A 26,652-nucleotide genomic window follows, 5' to 3' on the forward strand; every position below is an offset into this window, starting at 1 on the left:
CTGCAGGTTGTAAAATGTAAGAGTATTGGAGGGTAGTTAGTGTGACAGCCAGAGTGGATCTATTGGAGACAATGAAACAAAGCTTGATTTCCTCCTCCCCATCTAGATGGATTTTACCCTTCCTGTGGAGCAGGTCAGCACTCTGCCTTTTGCAGAAGAATACTCTGAGCATTGTAAAGTGTGCTTTTAAAGATAAGGCTTGAAATAAAAAGATTGGAAGCAATTAAAAAAAAACACACCATATACATTCATGTTAAAGTTGAGTTTTGCAGACCACATTTTTAGGCAGGAAGTAGAATTTGGCTTTTGTGCAAGTAATATATCTGAGGGGCTGAAAACCATGTCTTTAGAGCTGCTGAACTGCCAAAAAAGACACGGACCATGTCTGCTGGCTGTGGTGCTGAATTCCACAGGGAACAGCTGTCAAAGGCTATCTACCAGCATTTCTGACATAAATGAAAAATTAGCAAGTGTGAAGAGGCTCACTGGACTGTTCCAAACAATTCCTCTCCCATGGCTAGCATAATATGTATGAAAAATGAATGATTTTTGTGTCAAAAGTCAGGTGTTACCTCTTAGTTGAGATGACTTATTACTTAAGTATATATGGTCCATGGTTAATCTTTGATGGTATATGCTTAATTAATTGATTAATATATGGTTAAATTTATCATGTAAAACTTATTTAACTGAAGTATAATCTTTAACTATTTTTAGCTATGACTAAAACAGGCTGATTTAAAACCATACTGATGTTTTAACTGTTATACATGATGAATTACATATGTGATCAGTCAGTAAGCATAGGATTAAGCTCTTGAGCGTGAGCTGATTAAAAATGAATATTAATTTGTTGAGATGGTATTATTTCAATAATACAGCCATTGTGCAATGTAACTATAACTTTAGCAAACACTTTGCAAAGAGCCAACAAGAAAATTGATGACCAGACTGAAGAATGCAGTGTGACTAATCAACTCATTTTAGGAAAGTGACAATTTCCACATCTATTCCAAACAGTGACTTCGGTCTCAAATCCATTATATCAGTAATGCAAATTAATGAAGAATCACATTTTAGTATTGCTGATGAACACTTTCTAAGAAACAAGAACTGTGATATTTGCTTGACTACTGATTTACTGATGAATGCAAAGTCAGTTGACAGCAATTTACTATCAAATTTTAAACAGAAATATTGGGTGGATTGATTGAGCTTTTATGAATCATTGTTGAAATAGTTTTTTTAAGTGCTGAACTCAACTAACCATTTTGTTTTCTCGTATGGTAGTTCTAAAATTGTCTGGAGATTTGGTTTACAATGATAAACTATCATTTTGCCTTGTTACTGTGTTCTTGGGCTGGGCTTGATCTGTCATAGATTTTCATTCTGAAATTCCACTTGGGGCTATAAAATTGATGTAGTGTCGAAAATTGAGCAAATATATCACAATCACATTCTATTTCAGTGACATTGTTGACTTTGATGCACTTTACATTGCTAAATTTTTTCTCCCAGTTTTATGTGTTGAGCCTTACATCAAAATGTTTTGAAATATAACCATTCTATTCAATTCTTTGCAAATATTGGTCGTATTTACTGAGAATACAAATCTATGAGTAGGAGGTGGATGTTGCCAAATCTGTTGTTGCCAACCATCCATCTTATGCTTTCTTACTTTATGTCTGCTGTGTTATAAATACAGTACTGTATTATAGTATTATTTTGTAAATAGATTTTAATTTTGCTGAAATTAATTTTAAAATAGTAGGTAAAGGATTTTACAAGACATATATCACCATTATTTAATTATTACTAATGCAAATCAAGGGAATCTTGAGTTGAGCGTATTATAGAAATATTTCCACTAATGGACTGTAACAGTTCAAGAAGCAGACTTTGAACCATATTTTCAAAAGTAACTACATGGAAATGCCGCCTTGCTAAAGCCATGAACAAAAAAAAAAGTATAATTAACCATTACCTTCAAAGTACAGATCATATTTCACAAAAGAAAATGTTTCAACTAGCATCAGTATATTAACAGAGGAAACATCTCAAAATAATAATATCATGACATAATCATATGGCTTTCATGTTTAAAGTATTGATTTCCGGCACAGACACTCTGTAAATCAATACACTTTAATTCATAAGAAATATGAGCAGGTGTAGATCATTCATTTCCTTGAGCATGGTTCACAATTCATTAAGTTTGTGACTGACCTGATTCTGGCCACAGTTCCCCTTTCTATTCAATTACAGTAAGTGATAATCTTATAAATCTCAAATAGAACATTTCACAACTGTAGTTTTACATTTAGGGTAAATAAAAAGTATGATCTTGAACTATTTTTAGCTGTGAGTAATAAAGGCTGTTTTAAAATCACACTGATAGTTTCAACTGTTCCAGGTGATAAATTATGTGAATATGAGATGATTAACAATGAATATTCATTTATTGAAATGGCATCATTTCAACAGTATAGTCATTGCTATAGTCAATGTAACTATACATTTAGCAAATGCTTTGCAAAGAGCCAACAGGAAAATTGATGAAGGGCTTATGCTCGAAACGTCGAATTTCCTATTCCTTGGATGCTGCCTGACCTGCTGTGCTTTAACCAGCAACACATTTTCAGCTGTGATCTCCAGCATCTGCAGACCTCATTTTTTACAAGAAAATTGATGAGCAGACCATGGCGAATGCAATGTGACTAAACGGTTCATTTTAGGAAAGTGACTGTTATCAAATTTGTTCCCAATCATAACTGCTGAATGGAGCTGGTGAAAAATGAACTCCGCCTAATGTCTATGCATAAGTTGTGAATGTGGACATGAAATTTTTAGAATTTAGGCTACAATCACTCCAATTTTGTCTAATAAAGGATTCTGAAAGCCATTACACTTTGGAATGCAATTTCAGCTCAAAGCTTGATGTTGACAAACAATGTCAACTCTCTCAAGAATAAAAACTATTGTATTGACAGAGAGATTGATGGCAATTCTTAACCTGTTTTGTTATGTCGAATGAATTTAAACCATGTCTCAGTTAATAGGTCTGTTGTTGTTGGTATGGTGTCCAAAATGTTTACTGATAATTCTGACGTTATCTAGTAAATGGCTTTGATGGGGAATAAGATATTGTGATATTGGAGGCATGTCTGCTAAAATTGAGAAAGCATTCAAATCGATCAGAGACCATTGTAATCTTACTGTAGAAAATACTGTTCCTGTAACAGTTGTGTCAAGAGTTAAAATTCAGATTTCTGAAAGATCTCCTGGTACTCCTGACTGGCAGTAGAGTTGCAGTCAACTGCAACTAAACTAAATCTATCTGCTTTGAATTTGCCTTAAGATCTTGTGCCATGGGTGTCGAAACTGAAAAAAGCTGTAGTGCTCCAGGCTGGTTTGCAGACAGCATGAAACAAAAAGATTTTTTTTGTGTGAAATACTATGCAGTGAAATTATGGAGCCGTATTAAAACTTGGGAATTAAAAGTAAAATTAAACTCTGGAGTGAAATTTTGACCATTGCTTGGAAAGAGTAGTGTGCAGCACATACTGAATGGGAAGACTAAAACAGAAAGGCGATTACAATGAAGGTTAAATGATGGTTACAATGATGGCTACAATGATGGTTAAACAGTGACTGTGGTGTTAGAATGGGGTTGTATTGGTGAGGGATGCCACCATACCAGCTACCTGTCATGAGCAGTGTAACTTCATGGCTCTCAGTGAAGGGTAACACCAGATTTCCAGCAATTGACCAGGTGCACAACAGCCTTTTCAAGATGGAGTATGTACAAATGGTGCTGATCAATCAGTGGCTGAGTGGCAATGTGGTTGAGGAAAAATGCATGGGCTAGAATCAGACATGATGGATACTTAGGGGCAGGGGAGATTGTTAATGAGACAGATTTGATAAGATAACAGCAAGAAGAGTCATCAGACCTTTTGGCAGAAACTTTCCCAAGAACTGAATTTGGGAATAGCTTGGACTTAACCAAAAGCCATAAGACTCAACTCTATATATATTCAGAAGTTACAGCATTGTAAATAGATTTGGTTATGGGTATTTTTTTCCAACTGCTATGCCTTTTAAGTTCTACAGTGCCACAAGTTACAATCAATGCAGGAAATCTAAATCATGTTAATCTGCTTCAAAACTAACCCCAAAATGTAATTTTGTACACTTCCAATTCCAGCAATAAATGCCAGTATATTCTCAAAATAAGAGTCAGAATGGTACCAAGTTCTTTTGCTCAGAACATGAGACACTACAAGCACCATGTGGGTACAATCAAATTTAGCATTACAAGTTCTCAGCCCAAGTCTGATGTCATCCGAGTCTTGATTCTTATGGACACAAGTGATTCAGTATTTGAGTTGTAGGGAGTGGTGCTGAATATTGTGGAAACATCAGTAAATATTCTCACTTTTGACATTATGATGGAGGGTAGGTGGAAATGGAGAGTGGAAGGGAAAGAGAAAGGAAGATGGAGAGAGAGGTAAGGGTCATTGATAAAGTAACTGAAGATGGTTGGGCCTACGTCATTACTCAGCAAGCTTAGGGGCTCTTGTAGCACAGTGGTCATGTCCTTATCTCTGAGGCAGGATAACTGGGTAAAAGCCACATCTGCCCCAGAACTGTGTCATAACATCTCTGAATGAGTGATTAGAAAATATCTAGCATGAGAAGCTTAGAACTCTTGTGGCACAGTGGTACTGTCCCTATCCTTGAGTTAGGAGGCCTGAGTTCAAGTACCACCACTCCAGAGATTGCCCTAACATATCTAAACAGGTTGACTACTCTGAAGGTCCTATAGTTCAAGTTCTGCCTGTTCTCTGTCCTTTCTGCATTTCTGCACAGGTTGATTTGGAAATAGGTTATATACTTTTTGAACCAATTTGTAACCTATACAATTATTTAGTTGCCCAAGACCTGGCCTGAACCTAAGGAGGATTGAAAGATTTTGGCCAAAGCCTCTACAATTTCATTCTTTACTTCCCTCTGTATCTTTGGAAATGTCTCATCTGGTCCTGATCAACATGATGTACAGTCTAGTTTTTCTCATGCATTTTCAATTTATAGCCACAAATGTCTCAACTAGTTCTTATATTTTCGTCTAGCAATGCTTTGCAGCATCTGCTTCCTTACTGTCCAATACAGACCCTAATAGTCTCTATTCTTTACCATCTCATCACTCTTTATATTCGTATTAAAGATTTTGGGATTCCCTTTTATCTTGCTGCCAATTTTTTCAAGTACACTCACATTGCTTCTCCATTTGCTAGATTTTCCTTGTAACTTGTTATATTTAGCCTTGTTTGCATTTGTATCATCAATGTGACAGTCACACAAACCTTTTTCCTGCTGTTATGGACTGGGCCAGACTACTCAATACATTCTTAAGCAGGCAGCCCAAGACCATAACTTTGCAATTTGTTTCAAAGAGGGTACAATGTAAAATACCCGGATTGAGTTAGCTATGTTGACTACTAGATTTATTCACAAAATTACACAATGAACCACAAAGAACAGAACTCAGTCTATTCAAACTAGACTTAATTATGCTGTTCCAAATATACACAACAGTCCCAATAAGGAAACTCCATTTAAAACCCAGTATAAATGGAACACATGCTTACAGGTTGAAGTTGAAGGGCAGAAAGAGATGGGGGAGAGGGAGTGGGGGGGATGGGGGGGGGGGGGGAGGTGGTAAAGAGAGAGAGAGAGATTCCACACAGCTCCCTGTTGAACTCCTTACCAGTTCAGGACTGAACTAAATTGCTCAGCTCAGCTCGAGAGCTAACCACTCCCATTTCATTATACAGGTTCTTCCAAAATATGACCACTTGGCCTGAAGTCTCATCTGTTTACATATAAACAAAGGCCTCTCAAAATGCTTTTCATCTCTGTACCAAATCAGACTGATTGGAGCCCGGCCCGGTTTATTATCCCTCTGAAAAATATCAAGGACAGAGTATCCTTGAGCCAAGGAACATCTTCTAAGAAAAAAAAGGACTAACTTTGTGACACTGTTTAATCTTACTCTAACATTTCTTCATTTCTTGCTTTATTTGTCCTACATTTCACCCTTGTGAAAATATGTCTCACTGAACCTAAACAATTTCCTCTTTGAAGGAATTCCACCAACATTTGAGTCCATTTTATTTCAATCAGATCCATTCTCATCCATTTGAAATTGGCCCTTGCCTTATTAGTTTTACTCAGGATTACTCCTAGTTCTTTTCTATATCAGACCTAAATCTTGGATACCATTACCACTGTCCCCTAATTGTCATCAGCTGTCACACCACGTTCCCTGATACCAGATCTAGCAATACCTCCTTCCTCACGGGTAGAAACCTCTCCACACAATTATTTCCTCTCCCTGTTGCTTCTACAATTATTATCTCACCCCAATTTAGAATAGATAAGTAGCCATTATAACTATTGTGTCTTTGCTTCTTTCTCTTTTTTTTTGCAAATTTGTTTCTCTATATCTTTCCCAATGGAGTATGCCCAACAATGGATTGACACCTCTAATGTTTCTTTGTTCTAACTAAATAAATTTTGCTCTTGACTGCTCAAGTTTATTCATTCTCCAGCATTGTAAATTTAACCTCAATCATCAGTGACACTTCTCCTGTTTTCCAGAACGTCTTCTTTCCAGAAATGTCTCCTATCCAGTCCTGTCCTTTATTGAAGCAGGCTTCTGTTAACACAAGGACACAATTTTTCCATGTAACTGGCAGTGCCAGTATCTCACCAGTGTTATTCCATTGCATGTTTTCATGTTCATTCACAGTAAACCTAATTTGGACCTCATGATATTTCCTCTTTTTCTGACCTGGTCTAATTATATACCTTCCTATTTCTTAATGTAGTATTATCTGACTTTTCAAATTCTTTGTAAATAAAGTTGTTTGTCTCTAAAATAATGTCTGGGTTCCCATTCTCCCGACAACTTAATTTATTTGATATTCATAATTAAATCATATAAAAGGAAAATGAGTGATGAAGACAGCTGACAACTTTTTTGTTGTATTTTGCAATTTCATCATTCTACAAAGACCAGATTTAGGTAGTGGTGCAATTCAATTGAGTAAGAAGGCTAGAGTGAAACTATATCTTACTTCAGGTTCAATGCAAATCAAATGTTCGGGAAGTGAATGTGAAAGGTGCAAATACTTCAGATCAGAGCATATCACAACACTGGACCGACATGGTTCTTGTTCTCTTCAAGGTCACAAAAACAGCACTAACTGAAGATCTGTTTCTGAAGCCAGACCTCCATGGCTATGGTAGCAACACAAGAGATATTGCAGCTGCACCACAACATGTTGTGTTAATTCAATATGTCAAAATGCAATGCCAGCAGTGAAGTTTTAAATTCTGATACTGCCCTTGGTCCTCTGCCAGACTATATTATTCAAATTAAGAAATGCCCCGTGTTTGCTCCTGTTTGAGCGGAGAATTAACTATTAATTGCTCAAATTGAGCTGTTGGAATCTGAATTAAGTTATTACTGAATTTCAGTTTGTCTCTTGGAATCCTAATGCCTGTTTTTCAACTCATTCTTTACTCTCAGCAGCAATATTAGGATCAGCAGCAAGTCAGATCTGGCACAGTCATGGTTGTCTCTGAATGCAAGCTGTATCCTGTTGACATATGTGTCACAGCCAATGAAATGCACATTTGATGGCAACTTCCAACAAGATTGAATTGCACTCTCCTAGCCAAACAATCAGTAGCATGCATTGGCAGTTATTGCAATAAGGGAAATATGCAAAGAAATTAAAAATCTAGAGGGAAAATGTGCAACGTGAGTTTCATGCAGAATCATATGTCGCACTGCAATAGGTTTTATAGCTTTGTTGCCACAAAAGAAAGAACCAATTCAATTATAAACCTATTACAAATTGGTCATTGGCCCTGAACAAAAAGTGAAACAGAACCTCAGAAACAAAAGGTCTGACTAATATCCCTTTGGCTATATATCACAACATTTCTCATTCCTGAAGAAGGGCTTATGCCCGAAACATCGAATCTCCTGTTCCTTGGATGCTGCCTGACCTGCTGTGCTTTTCCAGCAACACATTTTCATCACAACATTTCTGTCAACTACATGCTTCTACTTGGCATCTTAGATCTAGATCTAAATGTTCATCTTTTAAAGTTAGAAAATTTCCTAGCTCTGCTAGTTCAATTCAGAAGAAAGTGTCCTACATGGTCTTTGAGGGTGGAAAGGTGTGGGTTGCTGATTTAGCTTGAATTTGGGCCTGCTGCTGTACACCAAAAGAATTCATTAGAGGCAGCCATCAGGAGCTGTTTGAACATTGAGGCAGCTGACTGAAAGGCTAGCCATAGTATTCTAGCTAAAGATTAATAAAACAAAATTGTCCCTTCAGTCCCTTCAGAAACCACCCTTTCTCCCAACACAAACAAACACATACATACACAAGCCCTATCCATGCCAATCATGCCACCACATGTCCTCATCCTGTATGGTTTTTTTATGCTCTCCTTCCCAACCTATGGCCACCAACCCACATCCATTGGCCTCTCACATCCTCCATGCTGATGTCTACATGTGCACGCATTGCTATTGCCTTTTTTACCCTCCACACCAATCAATGCCCCTCCATCTGCTCCTTCATGGTCCTCAAACACCATATGACAACTTAGTACCAACACATGTTTCCACTCACCACACTTCTCCCTTCCACTCTCCAGGCCAATCAAATAGTATTCAATGGGCATACCTCAGGATTCAAATTGAGATGAAATAAAACAGCATTCTTGGCTATCTCTTGAATTCACATTTTAAAAAGAAGCTCATTGACTGAAACCCATTCATGACATTTTCCTCTTTCAATTACATAATCCATTACAAATGCAAGCATTTGTAATGATAGGTGAATTTCAAAATGATATTATCATTTGGAACTGTCAATCTAACTATGAACCAGACATCCCAATGTGATAAGAGGTTGTGAAATCAGTCATGCATCACAGATCCTATCATGAAAGATCAAAATAGCAAGCTTTTGATCTACAACATGGACAGATTTTTTTGTTAACAAATTTAAAAGCCAGGAGTTTTTAAATGCCTTGACAATTGCACAGCTGCAAAGCTTGACAGCTCGACTAGCAGTTTGACAGCTCCTTTGACAGTTTGATAGTTACTATAAGTTTTTTCAACATTTTGCCCATTTACACATCTCCTTTTAACAATCCCAAAAAAGCATTTAACCTCTCAAACCTCTCTTATGTCTCCAAATTGTGTCACTGGGCATTTTAAAAGAGTACTCAGCTTTTTAAAAAAGATGTTTCTGCATAGAACTCCAACAGCTTTACACTTTCTCCTGAATAGTTCAAAGGCCACCAGTCATGTTTTGGATGATACACTTGTGAAAATGGAATATGGCAGCGGCGCCCTGGCAAAAATAGTGGGTGCCACTAAGCTATTTGGCTGCTGGAAAGCCCTGTGCACCATCCATCTCATGATGCTGCTGCATGATATCTACTTCTGGAAGCCACTCTGGTGCCAGGCAGAGAAGGATTAGACGTAATGCTGGTGCCCGGTTCTCTGGTACAATTTTGAAAGTTTCTGGCTCCAGCTTCATTTTGGTGAAGCCAGAGATCCTCTTCATCATTACAAAATTCAGGGCTTCCTTCACACTCTATTGTTGAAAAGAACCTTTAGTGAAGTTACCATTGAATAGCTAAATATGTATCAAAAAATACATAATTTAAAGCATAAGTAAATGAAAGGAAAAATGCAAATAAGGCAAAGCTTTTACAAGATTCCTAACACATTGTTTTGCGATTCAAGAAGTCATAGATTCATAGAGTCATAGAGATGTACAGCTGGAAACAGACCCTTCAGTCCAACCCGTCCATGCCGACCAGATATCCCAACATAATCTAGTCCCACCTGTCAGCACCCGGCCCATATCCCTCCAAACCCTTCCTATTCATATACCCATTCGGATGCCTTTTAAATGTTGCAATTGTACTAGCCTCCACCACTTCCTCTGGCAGGTCATTCCATACACATACCACCCTCTGCATGAAAAAGTTGCCCCTTAGGTCACTTTTACATCTTCCCCCTCTCATCCTAAACATAGTCCCTTTAGTTTGGGACTCTCCCACCCCAGGGAAAGGATGTTGAATATTTATCCTATCCATGCCCGTCATGATTTTATAAACCTTTAGAACATAGAACATAGAACAATACAGTGCAGTACAGGCCCTTCGACCTTGATATTGCGTCGACCTGTCATACCAATCTGAAGCCCATCTAACCTATACTATTCCATGCACTTCCATATGCTTGTCCAATGACGACTTAAATGTACTAAAAGTTGGCGAATCTACTACCGTTGCAGGCAAAGCATTCCATACCTTTACTACTCTCTGAGTAAAGAAACTACCTCTGACATCTGTCCTATACCTATTATCCCTCAATTTAAAGCTATGCCCCCTTGTGCTCACCATCACCATACTTGGAAAAAGGCTCTCCCTGTCCACCCTATCTAACCCTCTGATTATCTTATATGTCTCTATTAAGTCACCTCTCAACCTTCTTCTCTCCAACGAAAACAGCCTCAAGTCCCTCAGCCTTTCCTCATAAGACCTTCCCTCCATACGAAGCAAGATCCTAGTAAATCTCCTCTGCACCCTTTACAAAGCTTCCACCTCCTTCTTATAATGCGGTGACCAGAATTGTACACAATGCTCCAAGTGCGGCCACACCAGAGTTTTGTACAGCTGTAGCATAACCTCATGGTTCCAGAACTCGATCCCTCTATTAATAAAAGCTAAAACACTGTATGCCTTCTTAACAACCTTGGCAATCTGGGTGGCAATCTTCAAGGATCTATGTACATGCACACCGAGATCTCTCTGCTCATCTACACTATCAAGAATCTTACCAATAGCCCAGTCCTTTGCATTCTGGTTACTCTGACCAAAGTGCATCACCTCACACTTGTCCGCGTTAAACTCCATTTGACACCTCTCAGCCCAGCTCTGCAGATTATCTATGTCTCTCTGTAACCTACAACATCCTTTGTCACTATCCACAACTCCACCGACTTTAGTGTCGTCTGAAAATTTACTAATCCACCTTTCTACGCCCTCATCCAGGTCGTTTATAAAAAATGACAAACAGCAGTGGACCCAACACCGACCCTTGCGGTACACCACTAGTAACTGGACTCCAGGATGAACATTTCCCATCAACCACCACCCTCTGTCTTCTTTCAGCAAGCCAATTACTGATCCAAACTGCTATATCTCCCACAATCCCATTCCTCTGCATTTTGTACAATAACCTACTATGGGGAACCTTATTGAACGCTTTGCTGAAATCCATATACACCACATCAACCGGTTTACTCTCATCTACCTGTTTGGTCACCTTCTCAAAGAACTCAGTAAGGTTTGTGAGGCACGACTTACCCTTCACAAAACCATGCTGACTATCCCTAATCAAATTATTCTTTTCTAGATGATTATAAATCCTATCTTATAAATCCTAGCTTTTCCAACACTTTACCAACAACTGAAGTAAGGCTCACTTGTCTATAATTACCAGGGTTGTCTCTACTCCCCTTCTTGAACAGGGGAACCACATTTGCTATCCTCCTGTCTTCTGGCACTATTCCTGTAGACAATGACGATTTAAAGATCAATGCCAAAGGCTCGGCAATCTCCTCCCTGACTTCCCAGAGGATCCTAGGATAAATCCCATCCGACCCAGGGGACTAATCTATTTTCACACTCTGCAGGATTTCTAATACCTCTTCCTTGTGAACCTCAATCCCACCTAGTCTAGTAGCCTGTATCTCAGTATTCTCCTCGACAACATTATCATTTTCTAGAGTGAAGACTTTTAAAAAATATTCATTTAGTGCTTCCCCTATCTCCTCTGACTCCACACACAACTTCCCACTACTATCCTTGATTGGCCCTAATCTTACTCTCATCATTCTTTTATTCCTTAAATACCAATAGAAAACCTTAGGGTTTACCCTGATCGTATCCACCAACAACTTCTCATGTCTCCTCCTGGCTCTTCTGAACTCTCTCTTTAGGTCTTTCCTGGCTACCTTGTAACCCTCAAGCTCCCTAACTGAGCCTTCACATCTCATCCTAACAGAAGCCTTCATCTTCCTCTTGACCAGAAATTCCACTTCCTTCGTAAAGCACGGCTCCCACGCTCTACAGCTTCCTCCCTGCCTGACAGGTACATATTTCTCTCAGACACTCAGTAGCTTTTCTTTGAATAAGCTCCACATTTCTAATGTGCCCATCCCCTGCACTTTCCTTCCCCATTCTATGGTTCCTAAATCTTGCCTAATCGCATCGTAATTGCCTTTCACCCAGCTGTAACTCTTGCCCAGTGGTATACACCTATCCCTTTCTATCACTCTCTATGAGGTAACTTATTGTATCTCCAATTTTATCCACTTCTGGAATTTTCTGTTTAGCTTCCAAGGTCCTAATCACCTGTTAGCTTATTCCTTAACTTTTTTCACAAAGACCATAAAATATCATTATTGTTACCTTGCATACAGATGTGTGTGTGTGTGTACTATTAGGTGTGGAGCAAAGTGGAATTACCAATGTTACTTGATTAATTTTATACAATTGTCACATTATATATTGATTATATCTTTATAATGAAATATTACTTTGGCTCGATATAATTGTAAAGAATTTGTGCTAATGGAACTGTTATTTTTGACGATGCCTTGAATAAGTCAATGGAAGGCATGAGTGAGACATTAAGGAGAACAGTGTATCAAACTGATGGTTAGCAGCAGAGTGTCACAGTCTGGATGGTCTTATTAGTTATTTTATTAGATTAGATTAGATTACTTACAGTGTGGAAACAGGCCCTTCGGCCCAACAAGTCCACACCGACCCGCCGAAGCGTAACCCACCCATACCCCTACATTTACCTCTTACCTAACACTACGGGCAATTTAGCATGGCCAATTCACCTGACCCACACATCTTTGGACTGTGGGAGGAAACCGGAGCACCCGGAGGAAACCGACGCAGACACGGGGAGAATGTGCAAACTCCACACAGTCAGTCGCCTGAGTCGGGAAATGAACCCAGGTCTCAGGCGCTGTGAGACAGCAGTGCTAACCACTGTGCCTCCGTGCCGCCCACAATTTGTAACAGAATTTCAAATCATCCCTGGATGTATTTATTGGAACCAATTATTGGAATGTTAAAATATTAAGTATTATTAATGAGGTTCTGCAGTAGCAAGATTTTATTTTCATTAGACATCCAATTCAGAAAAGAATACACGTTATGGTAAGTATGAACTCCATGATTATCAGATAGAAAAATGTATTGACCATTATGGACAAAGCTATTACTATTGTTCATGTATTGCTGGTGGCAGCAGAATATCGTTGCCTTACTGTACAAAATGTATCATCCGGCATCAACCCGTCTGTTTCAAACACCATTTAGTGAATTTTGGAACACAGTTACATATTCAGGAATTTGTCATGAATCAGGACTAATTTTGCACTTTAGGATTGGAAAACTGGATCAAACCTTATCCCCAAGGAATTGAAGTGCATTCATAAAAGAATCACATGGAAAACCTGGAGATATTATTCTTGTTATGTACATCAGTTGAAAATACAAAATAAATTGTTGTGCTATGTTTCAAGACTTGTGACATTTTGCTCCAGAAAGGATGTTGGTTTAATTGAAGCTTGGTTTAAATGTGATTAAACTCACATAATACCAACTTATTGCAGAAGATATTCAGCCCCAGAATTGAGATTAAATGACATGGTTGATAGAGGTGCATTTTTTGCAAACAATAGCTGTAGCACAATCAAATTTAATTATACAAACTATTGATTTCCCAATTTGTGATATTACAATGGCCTTTTTTTTAATTTGATCTCAATGAAATGTCTTTGGCAGGAACTCTAGAAGTGGCCAAAGTTTTATCTGATACTACACTGAACCAGTCTTTGCTATGGCACTGGCTGACATCAAAATGTTGGCTTCCAGTCCAGTTAAAAAGAGGCAGTTTCAGAAGTTGAAACTTACATTACCCATTTACTGGATAAAGATCATAATTGAATACAAGGAACAAAATAGACTGGATTTTACTGAAAATCAAATTCCATTAACTGAATAACAAGTAAACAATTAGCCTCCTGACTATGCAATTGGTCCTCAGTGAGAATATTTACCTGTTATCCAAAGATAGGAGAAACTCACATGCATGAGCACATTATCTAGTAGATTCATGAGATGGAATTTAATATTTGCAATAGTGGGCTTGTCAACAGCTACCTATTTACAATCAATCTGTTGAGGCTCCTCGAAACAGTAGCAGTGAGCTTGTCAACAAGATTGATTGTAAACCAGGTAGTTGCTGACTTCTGTTAGGATTCTTGAGTTAGTGGGGTTGAGGAGAGTGTGGGAAGAATAGAATACATCGAGACTGTCTCCAGAGACAGACAAAGAGACACAGGAAATAGAAAAAGGGATAGGCAAAGAGATTGCTAAAGAAAAGTGAAGAGAGAGACAATAGAAGGTAGTGTAGGAACAAGAAATGGAAATGGGTTAGTTGCAATGGGAGTAGTCTACACAGGTTAGGACTTTGAGGTGTGGGGGAATGAAATAAACATGGGAGAAGGTGTTCAGGTTCTGAGATTGTCAAACTTAATGTTGAGTCCTGAAGGTTATAGAGTACCGAGGCAGAAGATAAAGCCCTGCTTTTCCAACTTGCGTGGAGCACTGTCTCTCAATGACTGTATTCATTATTGTGTTCCCTATTATCAATATCCTGGGGGTTACTATTGTCAAAAACTGAACTAAACTGGCATGAAAAGACCGGGCTAAAAAATATCAAGCCAAAGATGAGGGATTCTACAGTGAGTAACTCACCTTTGATTTTCCAAAGCCTGTCCACTACCTAAAAGACAAGAGTCAGGAATGTGATGGAATATTCCCCACATGACTGGATGAGTGCAGCTCCAGTGATACTCAACAAACTTTACACCATCCAGAACAAAACAGCTCACTTGATTGTCACTCCATTCATCACCTTCAATATTTGATTATTTACCAGTAATGCACAGTGACAGCAGTGTATATCATCTCTAAGATGTGCTGCAGGATCTCAACTGCTCAGTCAATATTACATTCCAAACCTTTGCCGCCTGGAAGGGCAAGAGCAATAGATGCAAGGGAACATTTCCATCTTAAAGTTCTCTTTCGGATGACACACCATTCTGACTTGGAATTATATTGTCATTCCCACACTGTCACTGTGTGAAAGTCCTGGACCTCCCTTCCTAACAGCCCAGTGGGTCTCTACACCACATGGAGTGAAATGGTTCAAGAAGGCAATTCACTATCAACTAATGAAGCACAGTTAGGTATGGCTAATAAGTACTGGCCTGGGCAAAAATGCCCACAACCTGCAAAAGAAAAATGCAAGAGCATCACCGTCTTTTTGTGGTTGACATACCCTTGAAGATATCCATGATTCCAAAATCAATAAATTAACAACCTCAATCAGAGCAAAACAATGCAACTTTTTTTCATATTTTGCAGTTACAATAGTGATTGAGTTTCTTTCAAATATACACATAGAAAACTTAAATTCTCAATTGGTGATTAATGTGATGCTTTTTTCTGTAAACCTATATTCTCAGCAGAAACTACAGTTAATTGATTTTGTTCTACCTTCATTTATGGTGATGCCGATCTTTAAACAAGACCTTGGTTGTACATTTTATTGAAAACAAATAGCTATCAATAGTATTAGATAATGATAAAGAAAGTAATGCATGAACTATTAGAAAGGTATTCAAAGCATAAATTCTTTGATCAACGATGTCGTCCAGGAAGGCCAGAATGGACTCCTAGCCTTGAGGTGAAGCCCAACATAGACTCCCTGCTTTACAAAGAATGTAATGCAAAACGTTTACCTTCATTTCTTTATTTTTCTAATGTATACCTAAGATTTTGTACCGAGGTATCTTTGTACATAAGATGGTCCAGAAATGGCAACTTTGTACACTTTTTGCTGTTCTCATGTATCCCTGTACTTGAGTACATATGGCAATAAATCTTATTTTAATTCTAGTCAAGAAATCATAGACATAAACTCAATGACAAGTCTCACTTACTGCTGTATGTCACCAATGTAGTACACATTGAGTCATGCAGCTCGAGATGGGAATCTAGTTTTTAAGAGGCTTTTTTCATGGAGTTTGTAAGATGTTATTCAATTGTTCTGAGTGGTTACCACAGGTGTTTTGTGCCAGGCAATGCACAGTTGAATTCCCCATTCCATAACTTGCTAAGTAAATCAGCAATGCTGAAGGACCAAGTAAAGAAGGATTAGAAGGCATGATACTTCATCCAGCATCACAGGGGATTGGATCCAGGTATGTGAAGACTCCTCTTATACCTTCAAACAGCAGTATGTGTCAGCACCTCTTCTTGGCTACAAGGGAGTCCATCTCCTTTCCGTCCTGGAAACTGACACCTATTTTCTTGGAATAGCAGTAGTTGAAAGACAGAAAAAATGCCAAAACTGAAAACAGCACGAGCTGCGATTCAGTTCAATAAAACTCAATTCACAACAGTCCACCTTTTATAATCTGACTAGAATTAGAAAATCTTTCCCAGGTTCAAGCAAAAACAGCTTTGTGAAAGCTGATTGCATTTTCATAACTGAAAATGATCGGGTACATGACTCAGAGGTTTCATTGGATTCAAGTTGCCTCCACCAACTGCATGCTAAATAGAAACTGTTGAAAATATGTGTAATTGTCATTCATATTGAGACTGTTGTCAATGTGGCATGTGGCCAAGTAAACAACATGAAGATCTGTTTCCTCCATCTCGATAATGCTACCACTATTTTGTCCATTTTTGTCCAGCAGTCCATCCCATATTAATACCTAATAAATTAGGAACTAGACTCTCCCCAGAGATGGCCTGACATTAGGACACACAACATGTGCATTACAAATTCCATGAAAACTTGATTGATGCTTCTTTAAATAAATCAAATAACTGCATGTAATCATTAATTTTAAAATTTATATTTTGTTACCTGTCAAAAAGTTGTTCAGTCACTGACTCCTAATGTTACCAGCAGGAAAATATGCATAAAAGGGCAAGTGAATCTCTGGGTGTGAGGAAGAGTAGAAATATGTTGTACAGTTGAAATGAGGTGCTCTTTCCTTGTACGGTGGCACAATCAGAGAATTTACTGTATAGTGTGAAATGGAGCCATTTCTGTCAGGGAGTTCAACAATCTAGCGTGATCTGTAACAAGTCAGGTGACTTTCACTGGGCCTTCAATGGAGGCATTCTGAAAATTTCTTCAATGGAGGAAGGGGTAGGGGACATTGGAATTAATAGAAATAATGGAAAAGATAACCAAGTGTTAAGGCATCATTTTAATTGCTGTATTCTAGATGATGAAACATTATGGAAAATTAATACAATGATTTCAAATGTTTTTTTCAGACTAGATGTCACTGCACAATTAATACATTTTCAAATCAGGGAAATTGCAATATATTGGGTATACTCATAACTGAAAAAAACCTACTAAGTTTTGGCATTTGATTTTGTGCAATTTAAGAAATGATGTTGAATTTATTTTGCTCATCTAGTTGTAACAGGTGGACTTTTACTTCATGTTGTTTCATGTTTCTGGATAAGTCCTACAAATCCATACTACTCCATTTTAAATGGCCAACTCTTTAGTTTTTAAAGAATGATCCCTACTTCTATATTCCACCATTAGAGGAAATATCCTTGTTATATTTATCCTGTTATAATCCCTTGGGATCTTATATAAATAGCTTCCCTTTATTTAGTCAATCTAACATTTTATGATTTGAAATAACTTATCAAATGTCCTCTCAGCTTTCTCTGTTTCAAGAAAAGCTCCCTCAGCTCTCCTAATATCAGAGTCAAATAAGCAGAAGTTTGGACACCATATACTTCCTCCCTACCAACTCTCTACCTGCTATATGAACTGCAGCAGTTCAAGAAAGCGTCAAACTACCACCTTCACAAGGGCAGTTAGGGATGACAATAAATGTTAGCCTTGTTCAATCAAAAAGCGAGTGAAGGTTTGGGAGGCTGGTATTGCTTAACGAGGTTGCTCAGTAGGATACGAGCACCTATTTCAATTGGAACAGCTTGGCCAGGTCATCAAATACAATGGGCCCCACCCTGTTTCTGCTGATCTCCCAATAGTGTCTGATCCCCGCTCCATCTCACTCATCTTTCACACAGTTAGTCAGACCAGTGTCACCAGGCTATACCCTGGGTGAAAAATGCAGACCTGGCCTGGTGCAGAAACTGAGGAAGGTTGCTTTGGAATAGGCTCATGGGCATCACCAGGTTCTAGTGTAAGCCTTGCAGCAGCCTGAAGTCAGCTCAGTTCCTGGACTCAGAGAAACACTCCCAGATCACGTCTGTGCCATGTTGCTTCAAGCTGTGTCTGCAGGGGTTGTAAGGAGCAGAGTGGAAGACAGTGGGCACATACTGTTTAGGACATGAATGGAAGCCAAGTTTTTTTTTAGCATGATTATCAATTTCAGTTTTTTTTTCATTTTGCTTGCATTTTTCAGGAATAAATTAGTTAAGCCAAGCAAGGATGTGTTCAATGTAAGCTTATGTTATTTTTCTATTTTACCATAAGAAAGTCTTGTATCATTAAAGCAACAATATTCAAGAAAGACATCGTAAAAGCAAACAGTTGACTAAAATAACCTGCTACTTTTGCAAGTTTATTTCTTTTCATCAACAGCGAGCTTACCTTGTGATAGCATCTGAAATATGCAGCTCGTTCATCGGAAAACTTCTCCAATCGCTTTGGGCCTTTGCTGGAGGCCTTCTTCAACACGAGCCAGCATCTCTGATAAATCTACAATGTATTAAAGCAAAGAAGAAACACATTAATTCAATGCTTTCTCTTGTGGATTTGTGCTTATGCTGCACTTCTGAGAAAAACAAACAAATACAATACTGAGTTGCATTCACAACACAATCTATTGTCAAAGTTGCTGTTTTACTGGTGCCACTATTACACTATTCAAAGGCGAATAGGGAGTTCTGCCAAATCCTAGACAACGTTCCTATCAGAATCAGTTCATTTATCTGCTATTTGTTGAGCATTGCTGTGTGCATATTCACTTCATTTACCAGCTAGCAAACATAACTGCATTCCAAAAAGTAATTTATTGGTTGCAAAGTGATTTGGAATATTCTGGGAATTTGACAATGCACGACTTAAACGCCGGTTCTTTTATTTGAAAATTCAATGTTATCACCTTTGCCTTCTGAATAAAGCATAGATCAGTCAACTGCTGGCTGCATTGCACTTTCTTTAAATCCTGAGCTGGATAATACACAAAGAAGCAGAACCTCAATTATTTGTACAATCCAGCCGGGGAAGGTTGGCTTTCTTTCCATTTTAGGAAATAATGATTTCTCTGGGTAGATATCGGCTTCTTTCTTTGCAACAATTTTTAAAGAATGAAATAGAGGATAAAGAGAACATGGCAATCTGTTTCGTGCTTCCAACACCCCCACCCCACTCAACATACCCACCACCAACCATTCTATCAGGAAGAATGTTTAGCTATTCACAGGCTGCTGACACAGTCCTACCCCACATCTATAATCTACTGCTGGAAGGTTAAATAAGCATCGTCTCAGTCTTCTGGCCCTCAATGTCCAAACTTAGTAATGGGTGCTTCCAGGATTGCAAGCATTTATGTCGATTAAAAATATCATGGACCAATTCCCTCTTTAATTACAAGTAACTAACAATTTATAGTGAAGTGTGCATTCATAATTTCTCTCCCTGATATAAAGTCCTACATTAACAACATGGCCAAAACAACTGAGGGAATTTCACTAACTTTGGAGATGACATAAATTTAGATGAAGGCACAAGGAAGCAGGGAGGCTGCAGAAGGACTTAAATAGATAAGCAGAGTAGGCAAAAAATTGGTAGATGGAATACAATGGAAAGTGGGAGATTATGCATTTTGATAGGAAAAAGAGGCAAAGATTAACCAAAGCACAAATGGACTGAGGAGTCCTAGTTTAGGATTCTCTTAGAGTTAAGATACAGACTCATTTGGCAGTTAGGAAGGCAATGCAATGTTAGCATTCATTTTGAGAGATCTAGAATACAAGAGCAGAGATGTACCGCTGAAGCTTTACAAAGCTCTGGTCAGAGCATTTTGAATATTAAGAGTGGATTTGGGGCTTGTATCCAAGGAAGGATATGCTGGCTTTGGACAGGGTCCAAAGAAGGCTTACAAAAATGATGTCAAAGATGAAGGGCTTGTCATATGAGGAACTGTGTGGGCTCTGCATCTGTACTTGATGGGGTTTAGAGGTTGAGGGGGGATCTAATTGAAAATTGCAAAATATTGAGATGACTGGAGGAAGTAGACAGGGAGAAGATCTTTCCACTAGTGGGAGAGACTAAAACTTGAGAGCAGAGCCTAAGTGAATGAATGACGCTTTAGAACTGAGAGAAGGAGGATTTTTTTTCTGCCAAAGGATGATGAATCCATTGAATGCATTGCCACCAAAGGCTGTGGAGACCAAGTCATTGAGTTTTTTCAAGACAGGGATCAATCAGTTCTTGATTAACAAAGGGGATTGAAGGTTGTGGGGAGAAAGTAAGAGACTGGAATTGAGAAAAATCTCAGTCATGATTGAATGGTGGGGTAGACTTGATGAGCCAAATGGCTTAATTCTGCTGCTATATTTAATGATTTTATTCCCCCTCCATCTTAACTACTTCAATGGAATCCATTTTCAGAAACAATGTTGGAGGCAAAATAGTTGGGATTGGATCTTATGGCCTACCACCCAAGTGTGTATACAGCAGGGATGAGTGGGAAGGATGCCACAAAAAAGATGTGAGGTGCCAAATTAGTCACCTTTCTGCCCTTTCCCAAGTTGAACCCTTAGTATGGTCATCGGTTGAGCGCTGACATCAGCAAGCCACTCACTATTTTTAATTAAATAATTAACAATCAATTGAGTTTCTTCCTAAATCAAATGATCAGAATATTATGCAGTCCATCATCATACAATTAATGTGGGTTGGCACGAGAAAGTAGATTTTCTCAAAATCCAAGTCGATAAAAAGCACCGCTACTCTTAAACTATCCCTCTATAACCAACAAGACCAGACAATGAGGCTCAGGAAGTTGTCATCTCTTCTTCATGGGGCTACTTCTGATCTCGGAAAAAATCCACCACCGAGTTTTGATACAGCTGGGGCTTCTGTAGTTGCTCAATCCCACTGAAGACCTCCATGCTACTCACTTCAGACAGTATATTATAGTGACAGTGCAGAATTGTGTTAGCTAGCACCTAACCTTCCTGCAGTTTGGGGGTATTCAAGCCAGCCCCACCCTCTATAATCATGCCACTGTCGTTCTTTAAGGAAAAAATGCATGTTGCAAAGGTAGTTGCAAAGAGAGGCAGAGTGACACTTTGGAAATTTGTTTTATTCATTCACCGGATGTGAATATCACTGGCTAGGTAAGCATTTATTGCCTGTCTCCAATTGTTCGTGAGAAGTTGCTAGTGAGCTGCCTTCTTGAAATGTTGTGCAAATATGGTGTAAGACACCTATAATGCCTTTACATAGCGCGTTCCTTGTAACAGTGAACAAATGGTTGCATAATTCCATGACAGGATGATGTGCGGCTTGAAGGGGGAAATGCAGGGTGAGGTGTTATCATATATCTGGTATCCTTGTTCTTCTAAGTGCTGGGGTTCCAAGTTTGGAAGGTGCATTCAAATGAGCCTTGGTAACATCTTGCAGATAGTACGCATTGATTTCACTGTGCATTGATGGTAAATGGGGTGAATGTTGAAGGTCTTAAATGGGATGTCAGTCGAGCAGGTTGTTTAATCCTTGATGGTGCTGAGTGCTGAATATTGTTGGTTCTGCAGTCATCTAGGAAATCTTGAGTATTTCATTACATCTTGACTTGAGCCTTGTAGCTGATGGCTGATCGAAGATTGGATAGGTAAACAAGACTTCAACTTTCAAATTTCTCAAGGGTTTGTATAAATGTCAATGATGCCTCATGGATCATGCCAGCTACATTGTTTTATTGATTACTCATAGTTTTTCATTGGTAATGAAATGATTCCATTCAGGTGAAATGATTCTAATACCTTGTAATACATTGTATTTACTAACTTTAAGAGTTGATTGCAGTTTGCTCTACATTTTTCAGTTACATAAATGAGGCAGCATTTCTTTACGTAACTTTCTAAGTAATAATCGTTGATTACTCATAGGAAATCTTTCTGCATTATTAACCTTAACATAATGTATTTTTGCTTTAAAACAAATCTCTCTATATTCTGAAACATGGCAGCCATATATTTTCATATCCAAATAATTACTGCATTTCAATAAAACTAAGAACTTAATGTCACAAATTTTCATTCGCTGAAACTTTCAGTTGAAAATAGTTTTGGTTTTATGTCTCCTTCTGTACTGCTGACTGACCTGTCAGATGAAGAAAATAAATATACGGTTGGATCAAATGCCTAGCTAGATTATTCCAAGAATCCCTGCTTTTCCAATGTTCCATTGATCAATGCTAATAAATGCACCTCATTAAATTTGCACCAAACATGATCTTGGATATACCTGCTGCTTGATAATGCTTTTTAAATCAATGTACTTGTACAGCAATTTCGACTAGCACATTTTATCATTTAAGAGAAATGTTGGAAGCCTGTGAGCTAAACTCATAACTTTAGCAAATGGAAAATCATAGGTTACAGCTTGGATTCTTTGAGAATTTTGGGCCTGTGAAAATCTATGGGCTGTGAAATTTATCCTGTACACATTTTTGTATTCTTGCTGCTTCTCTTCTATTTCTGAGGTCCAGTGTTCAGACATTCATGTCAGTAACATTTTCACTGATGATGGCAGGTTCTCAAAATCCTGCAGTACACCAGCAGGCAGTCACACACATGATTTCCTCTACCGTATGATTTAATCAGATTCCTATGGACAATTTCGACCTCTCTTCAAGTTCATTTCACTGTGAGTAATTTGAAGTTGAAGCTGCCGGGGTGCAATCATATTCTTCAGCAAATTGTTGAAACTCAAAACTTTGTCGATGAAGGCTCATTCATACTGAAACCTTCAGTAAGCATTAGATGTCTAAAAGAAAATTTCCATGCAATTTATCACTTTTAGTTTTCAAGTGTATTATGATTTGTGCCACCTTTTGGGAGACTACATTGATCAAACCTGTCAAAAACAACTTCACCACATTACTGAAACAATTTGATACTCACTTTGTGGCTTTAATTGGTGCAGTGGATGATGTTTCAGCTGTTTTATTTGTGAATTTTGCCTATACCTGTATTTCCAGTAACATAAGCAACTTACTCTACAATAACCAAACTTCAAACTTATTTTGATTCCTATTTTAAAATTCTCTGCATGAATTCAGCAATTAGATACTCCATAAAGTGCAGTTGACCACTTCAAATGGGATTACAGTACTATATGCTGAGGCACCATTCTTTTGTGTCTATATATGTAAAATACTACTCCTAAGAAATTACTTCCATACAATTGATCTTCATTGCATGACTCAACACTATTTTGCATATAAATGGTTGCATGTGGGTGTGAAATGTTAAATACTTAATTGAATGCAATAAGTACCTCCCACAGTGATGTTATGAGGACATGGTAGGAGAGTAAACTAGGATCTCAGGGGAGACAAAAGCTCAAAGCTATGTCCTCCTAAACATCTTTGTAGCAATACAGAGTCTATTCTTATAACCTGTAAATAGTCTCAATAATACAATGAATTACATCTTACAAACTCAAAATCGTGATCAAAATGAGATTTGAAGATTTAACTGAGCAGCAACAATCCCAACAATGCAAATATGCAGGCAACCCAGAAAGGATAGTCCTGATTGCTGAGGACATCAAACCCCAAAGTATCTTGTAGCAACTGAAAAGTGACAAAAAACACTTTTGAGACCTGATAAGAGAAATGTTGGTATAAAAACAATTTGCATCTCCTGAGCAAAGGTACAGGTTGCACCACAAGATGGTGATCTGTGGAGGTGATGCCAAGTCCAGTTCAGACAGTGAGTGAACAGGCATTTAAAATCCCAAAGTGAAATCACAAAGTTAAATCTTTAAACAATGCAGTTCAGGGTGAGAAATAAAATAAATAAATGAGTCACAGCGCAGACTGCATGTCGGGCTCATAGCATATGGACATTACAAGACAAGACTAAAAAGAGAAATTGGAGTGTAGCCACTGTTGTAATGTAAGAAGCTGAACAGTCAAGTTTTAAATAGCGATGTCCACGAACAGAAATATGAAGATGATCAGATTATCTCTTTTGTAGAGATATTACTTGAAATGCAATGATTGGCTGAGACACTGGGGAGAAATCCATTGCTCTTCTTTATAATGCAGTCATGCAATTGCTTACAACTAGATGGTTTTTAGTCTCATCCAAAGCATAATATCAATCAGTTGCTAATTTTTAAACTTAGACAAAGTCTTCATCCTTTAAATTAAATTTTGAATTGTTGTCATGCTTCAAAACTCTTTTTTACAAAAATAGTTTGGCCCCAAGGGATCCTTTGATTTGTTCCTTCCAGGGAGAGGCACAAAATATTGTTAATCTAAATATTGATATCAACTAACACAGACTGTGCAGCTATTTTCATGTTGCAACTTCTATGTAATTCTACATCACTTCAGTCCCTCTGATGTCACCAACATGTAGACTGGAATCAAGTCCAGAATGGACAGGACAAAAAAAAATGCATATTTCTACAGGAGACACTAAATATCATTTCTTATTATTTTTGAATTCAAGGTTACAAGTCTGCATGATTATAATGATTTTATGCTAGTATTTAACTTGTATTTCTAATAGACATGACTTGGAGTTTAAATCAATAATAAAATATTTACTGCCTTGTTATCCAAGAACACAAAGTACCAATGGGAGTTTGTATCCATTTCTTTCAGACATCTAATGCTTACTGAAGGTTTCGGCATGAATGAGCCTTCATTGACAAAGTTTTGAGTTTCGACAATATTTCAGCATTGTGAGTTTCTTTTCAATGGACTAGCAATGCTGTGAGACAGAAATTCTGAATAGGTGACACACTTCAGTGTGTGGAAAGCCAAAGATAAATTGAGTATATAATGCATCAGACAAATATCAAAAGTAAAAATAAAAAGTGAACCTGTTCATCCTACTTTCTTTAAACTCCAGAATCTTACTTCTGTTGTGCGCTATTGCTATTATAAACTCTTTTTGAACATGTGGTGAACAATCTTGTTTTACTTTTGTTTACTCCTGTAGGATTGTATCTGAGATCCACAGGTTTTTTTTTTGTCTTATTTCTAACTAAGTTTCTTATCAGGACCTGGTGTGGCCACAGTATTGGATGAAGTTATGCGATCCTGAAAGACCATTTGATAATTCCAGGTACATTCTGTGGTTCTTCATAAGCTTCTTGATATGTGCAATGTGTTTTTGAATAAAATTTCTATAGGTGTGTTCATCTGATTGACCATCCCTTGAAGGCTTTTCCAGCAGTGCAAAAATGGCATCAATTCAATAGGTCAGACATTCACTTTTAATAGCGCCAGCAGTGATGATGTCACCAACATATTTCAGTTAAGCACCACTAAGTTCATATTCATAATTATTATATCTCAATTTGACATCTCTGGGATTTTCTACAATTCTACACTGGTTAAACCTCCCACACTGTTAGGCTCCCTATCCATTTATTCATGATGTCAGCATGCTTACATATGATATGTATGGTTCTATGATTTATCTCTGAATAATACCAATGCCATAGCAATGTTGTTAGAAATTCGTGCTTCGCATATTAAATGTGTAACTTACATCTTTAAGTAAATGATCAGACAGCTGAGGATCTTTCTAAATGACTATAATACATTTCAGAAATTTAAAAGTTCCTTTTTAATCATCTTGTTTTGATCTCCTGGTCCAAGTAAGTCCCCGAATTAATAAGCATTTTGTAAACTTTCCTTTTGTCTATGTTACTAACTGGTTTAACTATTCAGTAAGGTTTTGACTTAGTTTGATCGACTTTATGATTTTCAGTCCTCTAGTCATGAAAGTTCACTTTTCGATTCTTGCTCATTATTTGAATGTGGGTTAATGGAGCAACCTGTCTATGACTTAAGTTACTCTTTCCCTTGCCTATCAATCCTTGCTTATGTCACTATGAGTTTGTACCAAAGGGATCCTTTTCTTTCTAACATTTAATGAAAAGTACTCAGACCTAATATTGACGAGAAATATTCTTTGTCACGCTGCTACTAACCAATCAGAGTTTTCTTTTACAAACTCGTACTTGCAGCATTACTTTGGCCTGATATGTCTGCTCCAGAAACCCAAACTTTTTACCTCAACAGTTGTTGTATCCCAAAACTCTGTAATTTTACATGAAAATAATCTCAGGATTCTGCATCATATTTAAAGGGATTGACTATTCATTCATGATGAAGTAAAGAA

The 26,652-nt window shown here is 37.8% G+C and overlaps 1 protein-coding gene across 1 annotated transcript in view; it reads right to left on the bottom strand.

The window, feature by feature from the left end:
* LOC132822714 (docking protein 5-like) overlaps positions 1-26,652 on the bottom strand; it is a 441,405-nt gene that overhangs the window by 191,485 nt on the left and 223,268 nt on the right. Inside the window, exon 2 of the mRNA XM_060835986.1 lies at positions 18,863-18,970. Within this exon, the coding sequence (XP_060691969.1) occupies positions 18,863-18,970 (108 nt within the window). The remainder of the gene's footprint in view (positions 1-18,862; positions 18,971-26,652) is intronic.

Source organism: Hemiscyllium ocellatum, chromosome 15 (genome assembly GCF_020745735.1).
Source record: "Hemiscyllium ocellatum isolate sHemOce1 chromosome 15, sHemOce1.pat.X.cur, whole genome shotgun sequence".
Classification (NCBI taxonomy): Eukaryota; Metazoa; Chordata; class Chondrichthyes; order Orectolobiformes; family Hemiscylliidae; genus Hemiscyllium; species Hemiscyllium ocellatum.